General features: G+C 33.4%; 1 protein-coding gene across 2 annotated transcripts; it reads left to right on the top strand.

Annotated features, from left to right (window-relative positions):
• Positions 1-2,289: 2,289 nt before the first annotated feature.
• LOC137822552 (cytokinin dehydrogenase 3) lies at positions 2,290-6,139 on the top strand. 2 transcript variants are annotated; one of them, XM_068627452.2, is made up of 5 exons: positions 2,290-3,037; positions 3,934-4,061; positions 4,790-5,065; positions 5,194-5,462; positions 5,587-6,139. In XM_068627452.2, exons 1-5 carry the CDS (start codon positions 2,389-2,391, stop codon positions 5,882-5,884), a joined length of 1,620 nt encoding a protein of 539 aa, XP_068483553.1. In that variant the 5' UTR covers positions 2,290-2,388; the 3' UTR covers positions 5,885-6,139. The 2 variants fall into 2 exon arrangements, with proteins under 2 accessions (XP_068483553.1, XP_090151976.1); XM_090295850.1 differs by lacking the exon at positions 5,587-6,139 and having other exon boundaries at positions 2,298-3,037; positions 5,194-5,466.
• The last annotated feature ends 4,021 nt before the right edge of the window (positions 6,140-10,160 follow it).

Here is a 10,160-nt window from a genome sequence, read left to right as displayed (position 1 = left end):
CCCTAAAGTATAAGAATGATTATGGCTTTACTAGTGCCATTATAGGGATTGCTCGGAATATTGGGCTGCATGTGTAGTGTATTGCTTATGATAATACACAAGAAAAAAGTGTGGAATCTTGAATCTCAGTCGCTGGTGGTGCCAACATATTACATCTCTATTCTATTCCCAAGTTGAATTTCAATTTCACCCAACATTTCCAAGACACGTACCTGGACCTACACAACAAGGGCATGGTATATATTTTCAGGACACCAAAATTTACTTTACAAAGACAAACCCTTTTCCTCTTCCTGCCATTATTTTTTCCCCTCCTTCTTTTCAACAGATAAGGAGATACTCGTTTCGTTAGGTACAAAACCTAACTATCGCTGTTTCAACATGTGACAAGGTAATACCATATTAATAATACCTAGCAGTTTATAACAAAAGTCTTCTTTTTATTATTTTTTTCTTCTGTATTTATTAGTCATGCATGAAAAACTATCCTCAAAGATCACAATCTTCAAAACGAAGCATTGTAGAATATATATGTTCTGCAGAATCATACTTGGTGGAGGCTCTTTGAATATGATAGCTCCTCTTACCAGCGAGATCTATTGGTCAAAGATTGTTCTTTGAATACCCTTTGTTCTTTCTCTCATTAATTTTCCCTCCCAATCAATGTCCTTGCCTTGGACCTCCAATTTCACATTTCTAACAACACTTCAGTACATATATTTTATGTGACATGATATATATATATATATATATATATATATATAAACATCACAAAAACTCCCCTGAAAGCTAGCAATAGCCAAACTAAATTATTATTTAACAGTTCACTGGATTCTATTGCGTGTGCACAGCATGCAATTGTTTTCTTCCTATATTCTGATGAAAGGCATGGCAGGTGCTTTTCATTTTATTTTTTTTTAATGTTCAGACACCACGTAAGGTGGCCAGATTAATTAATTAGGTGTAGTTGAATGAGTAATTAAGCAGTGCTAATTAGTTATTTGATCCTCCAACTTAGAGATTTAATAATTGGCTAAGAAGATGTTGAAAGTGGGGGGAAGAAAATCATGTCATGGAAGAGACATTCATAGGGCTTATCTATTCTGAAGGAGGCACATTGTTGTGTTATAGTTAGCTTTCGTTTTCCTTGATAACATATATGTTGGAACAGATCATGGTCTTCAACAGATCTTGGCCCCAAGTAAATCTGGTGTGATGTCTCTCTCAGTTCCCATTGATATCACCCTTCAATGAATTAGAAAAGTTTAATTCAATAGTTTGATCCAAGGGAAGAAGTCAATGGTCCCGGGAAAGAAAATCTTCAGAGATCCTTTTGATAATCACCCCATTTTGACTCTCTCTTTAAATTCTTCAAATTTAATTTTTTTCAATTCGTAATATAAAATATGAACGCTGTTTGAATTGACTAATTTTGACCAATCTTTGACCCTAAGATAAGAATCCAACGGCTCCAACTCAACTGCATTATTTATTTATATTTTACCATGTTATCGCCAACAATGGAAGAAGCTTGTGTGTTGTTGCTGGGAATCTTGGTTATTTTGATGATGTTACAAACACAATCACAGAAAAAGCAATTAAAATCTTGTTTGCTGATTTTCTTATTGTTATTGGTGTTTTTAATATCTGATTTGTCTTTTTTTCTTCGCTATATGTATATATTATTTTTTAGTGATAAAAAAAAACTATTTTGGAATTTCTAACACTTCATTAAATTTATTTTTATTTCCTAGCTCCTCATTAAAAAAAAATTGCTTTACACAAATACTTCATGATTTTCATATGAGGGACCAAATGCAATCTCTCCATGGTATCTTTGAATTTGACATTTAGCATCCCTCCCTTTTTACACACACAATGTACAAAATTTTTGTTACAATGCACAATTTGGTTTGAATATTTTTCTATCCCAATGGAAAATAATGGGAGAGCATTACTAAATCAAACATGTTTTTTCATCATATATATACTTGTTAAAATATAAAATAAAATAATCTAATATTTTTTCACCTCATTTTTTATATTTATATTAATTTTTTCACAATGTTTAGCACATTTAAAGGGTATCATGTGATAAGTTTTTTTATTAATTTGAAGAAAAATGAGTTAAATGAAAAAATGGAAGAAAATCCTTATAATAAATCCAGCCCATTCTCTCTCTATCTCTACATGTGTGAAATTAAATATTTTCCCATATCCTCCTTTATCATGCAAAGTCCTCTTCCATTCTATATATAGCCCCTACCTCCTCCACCTCCATTCCCCACTACAACAAACACCAACAACCAAAAAATTCCATCCACACTAAACACAACAAATCACTCTCTCTTCTCTCTTCTCTCTTCTCTCATTCTCCAAACCAAGAAAATGGTACCTCACAAGCACCCTTCCCCCACATACTTCATCCTCTTACTCATAACCATCACGCGTTTGATCTCCACAGTTGGAAAAACCTCCCAATGGAAGGCTGTTTTACCTGCGGAGCTTGCCGCAGTGGACCAAGATGTCTTCGACAAGCTCCGAGGAGATTCCGAAGCCCTTCAAGGAAGGGTTTCCAAGGACTACGGCAACATGGCCCGGGAAGTCCCGCTGGCGGTCTTCCACCCGGCGTCGGCGAATGACATCGCGCGGCTCATCAAGGCGTCGTACAAGGGCGCTGTCCCCTTCAAGGTGGCGGCGAGGGGACAAGGGCACTCCACGCGGGGGCAGGCCATGGCACGTGGCGGCGTGGTGGTGGACATGGCAGGGTTCAGAGAGAGGGGCAGTGGTGTGGGGATAAAGGTGAGCAACACGGTGGACCCTTCGGTCGGTTACTTTCACTACGCTGATGTTGGAGGTGAACAACTTTGGATCGATGTTCTTCACGCCACTCTCCAGCATGGACTTGCACCTCTCTCTTGGACTGATTACTTGTACTTGACAGTCGGAGGAACTCTCTCCAATGCCGGCATCAGTGGCCAAACCTTCCGCTATGGTCCTCAAATCTCCACTGTTCGTGAAATGGATGTCATTACTGGTATCAATCACTACCTTTTTTCTTTATCACCAAAGAAACAATATATACATAACAATCTTTCTTCACCAAGATCCAACCATATATAAAAAAACCTTAAGAGAAACTTACAACACAACTCTTCTAACCAACTGTTCAAAACTAGTCCTGTTAAAAACCACAACCGGCAGAACAAGCTAAAACTCCCTCACTACCCTAACATACATATATAATAACAATAACTTTCTTTTTAACAAACCTAGATATACCATCTTGAACTGTTGTTTTGTTTATGTCATTTTCCAATCAGAATTGAAGCCTTCTGTCTAAAATCAAGATAAAACTTGAACTCTGATGAGAAAATGACCCCAATAGTGCTGCATAAAGTGAAGTTTGTATCTAAGTTTTGTTTATTGGGAGAGTGTGGGCTCTTAGATTTGTAACAACCATCTGAGTTTAAATAATCAGGGTTTTAATATTGTGAGAATTGGTCATTGGACACCTTGGAAAGTGTCAGAGCTTGGAAAGGAAGGAGAGAGGGAGATTGGAAGGGGAAAGGAAATAAAATAATTGAGGGAACCAAGGTGCTGTGGTTCTTAATGTTTTCAGAACTTCATTGCAACTTCGGCTTTCATATTTTAAAGCAAAGAATTTAAGAAGTTGCGATGCATCAGACTGTGATTGCGATAGAAATTTACAAAATCTTGCTTTCTGGAACTGTTCTTTGTTTTTTATTAGGATTATTATGAGTTTCACAGACTTACTACTGGTCCAAGTCGTTTTTTTTCGTCTATTAAAAAATAAAGTGGCAGCTGAATTTTAATTTGCTCAAATGTTTGTTAAAAGAACATGTGCATGCATGCAATGATGCATATTAATTATTATTATTTGTGTTTTAATAAAGTTTTGGTTTGGTTCAGGAAAGGGAGAAACTGTGACATGCTCTCCTCAGACGAATTCGGAGTTGTTTCACGGTGTTCTTGGAGGTTTAGGACAATTTGGAATTATTACAAGGGCAAGAATTGCTCTTGCGCCAGCTCCGAAGAGGGTACGTTTAAATCTTGAGAATTGACTAGGACTTTGTCTTGTAGCTTCTCCCTCCAACATTTCATAATTCTACATGTTTTATTATTCAACCATCAAGCTTTACGGAAGCATCGAAATGTCCTTGTCCTAAAAGCTTTATGTCATCATTTTTCTTTGCACCCCATACACATACATAGGTTTCACATTATGTTAGTGCACATTGGTCATCCATGAGAGACACATACGAAAACGAAAACAAGACGAGTTACAGGTGAACAACGTGGACTCTTCAAATTTAAAAAGCATTAAAATGTGTGTTGGAAAAAATGTATATATCTTTGAGACCTTAAGCCGACCAATAATTAGGCTCATCCAAACTCTAATTTCTTTATACAAAAATCAACTGTATTTGAAAATAGTAGCAAGAGCATAGGCCCATACATAAATATGTTTCCACTAGAAAGGATAAGAAAGTTGGTGAGAGAGATGATTGAATTGAATTTCACATAAGGGTTTGAGCAAGAAGTACTCTAGTAGTACTATTTGATGGGACTCATTGCATAAACTATAATCATGTGGTCATTATTGTTTTTCATTTTGTACAATAATGTGTGGTCATTATTGTTTCTCATTTTGAGTATAAGGTCTTGTGATATCAGTTTTGGTTTTTCTGTGTATACGAGTTACATCAGAAATGATTCTTATGTATATATTATTACTTTATGAATGATGAATTTTTATTTATTGCAGGTTAAATGGATTAGACTTCTGTACAAAGACTTTTCTAGTTTTACCAAAGACCAAGAACAATTAATCTCAATGAATGGAAGGAAACAAAATATTGGTGTGGATTATGTGGAAGGGTCGTTGCTAATGCACCAAGGACCCATAAATAATTGGAGATCTTCTTTCTTCCCTTTAGCCGACCATGCTCGAATAATTTCACTAGTAACTAAACACAGCGTCCTCTATTGCCTAGAAGTTGCCAAATATTATGATGGCCAAAGTGAAAACAATGTGGACAAGGTACATCTCATTCATGTGCAATTGCCTTCATCATCTGTCTTTTCATTTTTAACCCTTTCTCACACTCACTCTTATAATTTTAATGTTGTAATGTTGTGAGTAACATTCTTATTTTCATGTTGGTGTAGGAACTCCAAGTTTTACTCCAAGGATTGAGCTACATCCCAGGATTTTACTATGAAAAAGATGTCTCATACGTTGAGTTCTTGAACAGAGTCCGGAGTGGAGAGCTGAAGCTACAGTCACAAGGACTGTGGGATGTTCCTCACCCGTGGCTCAATTTGTTTATACCAAAATCTCAAATCATGGATTTTGACTCTGGCGTGTTCAAGGACATCATCCTTAAACGAAACATCACCACAGGACCTGTCTTGGTTTACCCCATGAACAGAAACAAGTAATTCACCTCATCAATTCATGTTACTGTTATCAATAGTGTTATTACTATTCGTTTATAACATCAATACCATTAGTAGTTTTCTTCTCTTTACTGACTTGAAATTGTAAAAAAAATTGATCAGGTGGGACAATAGAATGTCAGCATCAATACCAGACGAGGACATCTTCTACACAGTTGGATTTTTGCATTCAAGTGGGTTTGATAATTGGAAGGCGTATGATACTCAAAATAAAGAAATTTTGCAGTTTTGTAATGATGCTGGGATGAAGATTAAGCAGTATCTTCCCCACTACCGCACACAAGAAGATTGGACAAACCATTTTGGCCCTAAATGGAGGAGCTTTGTAGAAAGAAAACAGCAGTTTGATCCAAGAATGATTCTATCACCTGGACAAAGAATCTTTAACAATTTAAACTAGCATAAAAAAAAAAAAAAGAGATTACACAAATGCAAATGGTGGGACTACCAAGTTAGCTAGCTGGCTCAGCACAAGTGTACACATAGGACCCAGAGTTGAGATGATAGGCTTTGTACTTGTTTTTGTTAAGAGGGTGGGGTTAAAAGCTGCATGACTTTGGCATATATGTAGATCAGGTTACACATACTTTAGATACGTTAGGTTGACAAAATCATGTGTGAAAGATGCACACAGCTAGCTGTACCTTTCTTTCTCTCACTCTCTTTCTCTCTCTCCTTCTTTTCTCTATCACACCACACAAACATTAATTAGCTTTTCATCTATTCTTAATCATTTTCATCTTATTTTTTTTAAGAAAAGTAATAAATAAATAAATAAATACGAATCATTTAAAGGGTGATCCAATTCGTATACATATCAATTGTACTACTCAAAATTCAATAACCTTGTCGGAATCAGCCAAAACAAAAACAACGAACACACAAAAAACATAACACTACCACCAAGTTTTCAAACATAACAAAAAAACTAATAGAGACTTTAAATCGACACCAAATACATTAATGAATCAAGACATTAATCAGAAAAGAAAAAATAAAACTAAAATAAAATTGAAGCAAAATAAGAAGTAAAACAACAAAATTTTCATTTTCATATTCCACAAATTTAAACTCATTAATACCAGTTTAAACTCATTAATGAACAAGAGAAAAGCAGTATATGAGTGCAGGATCGATTTTGATCACGTTCTAATCCCCATAAATTCTTAATTTGTTGAATGAGTGTGTTTGGTGCATGATTATTATTATAGTTTTGGTTTTGCCTTCCTAATTTTGAACATGGGCACCCTAGCAATAATTGAGATCCTAGGTTAAGGAGGAACATCATTATTGTGTCTAAAATGAGAGTCCTAGCTGTATGGCATAATAATAAATGATCGTAGGTTGCTAGATAGATGTGATAACGCCAAATGCCCTCAAATACTATAATCTCCATTGCGAGATCCTTCCTCTTAATTATATATGCTTAAAAAGATTGTGCTGCTTTACAACACAATACAACAAAGCAACTCATTGCTCCTTAATTAATCTAAAGAATCATCCAATCAAAAAAATGGTTTTCTATGTTTATCCAAAGTGTTGTTTAAACATCAATTTTTTTTTATAATAATTGGAATGTTTACAAATTCAACGTCTTTAAAATGAGCTAAAAATCGCATGTATACGTAAAAAGATAAACAAACCTATTCACTTACAATTTTTAGTTCAAAATGATGTTTTGCTTTTTTATATGAAATTATTATGAATTTTTTAAAAACACCCAACACGAATTTGTAAGAAAAGTAACCTCTAAATACATATATAAAACCAACTTTAATAGAAAAGGTTTAAGCACAATAATTTTGTTTTTTGGAAGGGATTAATATTCTATTATGGGGAATGTCCTATTTCAAAAAAAGAAAGTTTAGGCATGAATCATTGCAGTAACCAAGGAAAGCAATCTACTTATCTCAATTTTGCGAAGAATTTGGGAATATTGTAGTATATCACAGAAAGGACACACAAGTGGCATAGATGAATATTTTAATTTAAAGTTTTAATTGGATTCTAAATATTTTCCCCAGAAAAAAAAATCAAGTCAATTACAACTAGACAGCAAGAATACAAAAAAAAAGCAAAAATGTGTCTTCGTGTTAATGAAGGAATACAGCAACGACGTCAATAATTATAAAATGAAATTATCTAAAGTCCTATATATATGTTAAATGATTTTTTTTTACAATTTAATAATTGGGAAAAAGATACTTGTCGTGATACATAAATATCTACTAGCCTTTTTTATGTCATATTCTTTTAGTTTTTTTTTTTAATTGAGAAGCACACCCTGGTATTCTTTTAGCTCTCACTTAGCTTTCAATATTTTTTTTCTTATCCAATATATATATATATATATATATATATAAAAGTTTCTTTTGATTTCAGAGTCTAAAACACATCAAAAGTGAAATAGGAAAAAAATGTTCTCAAACATATACAAACTTTGAAAATATTTATACATATAATAGACAATCAAATGCAAATATAGTAATTATAACAACGTGGATTTTTTCTAAGTGGTCATGCATCATGCATGGCCTCATTGTTTAAAGGACTTGCATGTCCTAAAGCCATTTATTAAAGAAATAAAAGGATCTTTTTATTAGAAATTGCGGTGCGGAAAATGGCAAAGAGAAAGATTATTACGTATTAAAAAAAATCTCTTTTGATTTCTTAAGACAGATTATCCTTGTTTAAATACTCTAATCATAATTGGCCATTTCATATGTATAAATGTTATTTTATCTAGCTAGTCATCCTTAAAACTATTCTTATACTTTTTTATTGATTATTGTTCATCTATATATGACATAAAGGCTTATTTAGTTAGGTTATGACAAATATTTTTTATCAACAAATAATTAATAAATTAAAAAATATACTTTAAGAGTGTTTCAACCCTTATATAAGAGCTTTACTATCCAACCATCTTGCTTACAACTCCATAGACATAGACAAAACAATCTTCACCAACAAACAAATACCATATCATTTTGAAATCTAAACTACTTGATTAAATCTATCTAAAAACGGGGACATAATTGAAGATTTTAGGAATATTTGGAAAACAAAAGTCTTACAATTTTTCCAACATTTCGCTTGGAGATAGACTTGTACAAAATAGGATTGCCACAAATCATAATTTGAGAAGGAGCAGGATAAAATTAATCAATAGTCTATGCATCATGTGAGAAATTGGAGGAAGAAAATGTAAATAATTTATTTTTCATATGTAAGCTATTCTTGAAAGTCTGGAATTTATGTAATAAGTGGGTGGGGGAGAGTATGGTCCAACATATGAATCCAAAGACACATTTTTAGTAGTTTTATCTTTTGAAATTATGTACTAACATAATAGAGCATGGAGATGTATGTGGATGACAGTGGTGTGGGTCATATGAAGTCATAGAAATAAGATAATTTTTAGGAATAATAAGATTGGTTTGTTGGAGATTTTCATGATGGCACAACTAAAGTCATGGATCTGGCTAATAAGAAAATATATATCCTAGACTGCTTTATACTTACTCATATTGGTGTTTAAATCCTCTTGAATGTCTCCAAAATTTAAGGTAAAGGCAAGTCCCAACATGCTAATGGTTGGCTATACCATAGGGATAATTGTCACAGAGCGGGACTATAACATTTAGTGGATTTATGACCTATAAGACTGGAGGAATGTTAGTGAAAATAAAGGGATCTTATGCAAATATGGAGTTTGTTTTTGTGCATTTTTATCTTTACGAGTCACGAATGGAGGAAAAATGAACATTGAATATAGAGGAATGAGGGTAGGGAACAACTTCGATTTTTGGTGGTTGGAACAGTTCTAATCAATTTTCAGTGTAAAGAAATTCATAAAGGAACCATGGATAAGAAAGGCAGAAATCAAGAAGAGAAAAGCTTTTATACTGCAAGAACAAATTATTAATTATATTTACACCACTTATTTACATTATTGTAATGCGATAGGGTTGTCATAATCATGAGTTAATTGGGGAGGTTTTATGTAAGCTTTTTGGATGGTTTAGGATTGGATCTTGTTTTTGTATAGACTGCAGGTGATATTTAAATTTAGGGACAATGTCGACACAGTAAGAGGAGGGTCTAACCAGCCCCAATTTTTGCATACAGGTAGATGGGTTGACTATTTTTTATTTTTTATTTTGTATATGGATTGGAACATCCCTGAAATGTTCCTTTTTATTATTTTATTTTTTTTGTGACAAAAATACTATTTACCCAGATGGCAAATTGAGGATTCAACACATTTGATACGCCAATTTGAGTTGCTCCGAACTTCCTTTGCAAGGTGTGAAAAAAGTAGTAGAAAGATAGTTGGCAAAGAAGAAAAATAGAAAAAAAAAACCTTTGTAGTATGCACAATGACCATAGATGAAACTATGTAAAAGATGCACTCACACATACAATATCTAATCGATTATGAGAGAAGATAATCAAATTATATGACTCAACATAATCGATTATTTTCTTCTTTGGAAGCATAATCGATTAAGATGTGTTTTTTTTTTCTTCAGATTGGTCTGATTTCGCTGTAGTGTTGTGTCATTTGCAATGCATATCAAAATTAATATCGAAGGTTGCATATTAGTATTAATTTTCTTTTATATATGAATTAACTATTTTAATAATCTTGATAATTGGTTGTAGTGATTTAC

Source organism: Phaseolus vulgaris, chromosome 9 (assembly GCF_051622355.1).
Source record: "Phaseolus vulgaris cultivar YP4 chromosome 9, ASM5162235v1, whole genome shotgun sequence".
NCBI lineage: Eukaryota > Viridiplantae > Streptophyta > Magnoliopsida > Fabales > Fabaceae > Phaseolus > Phaseolus vulgaris.
The sequence above is the reverse complement of the archived record's forward strand: the minus strand, read 5'-3'. Positions and strand labels throughout refer to the sequence as shown.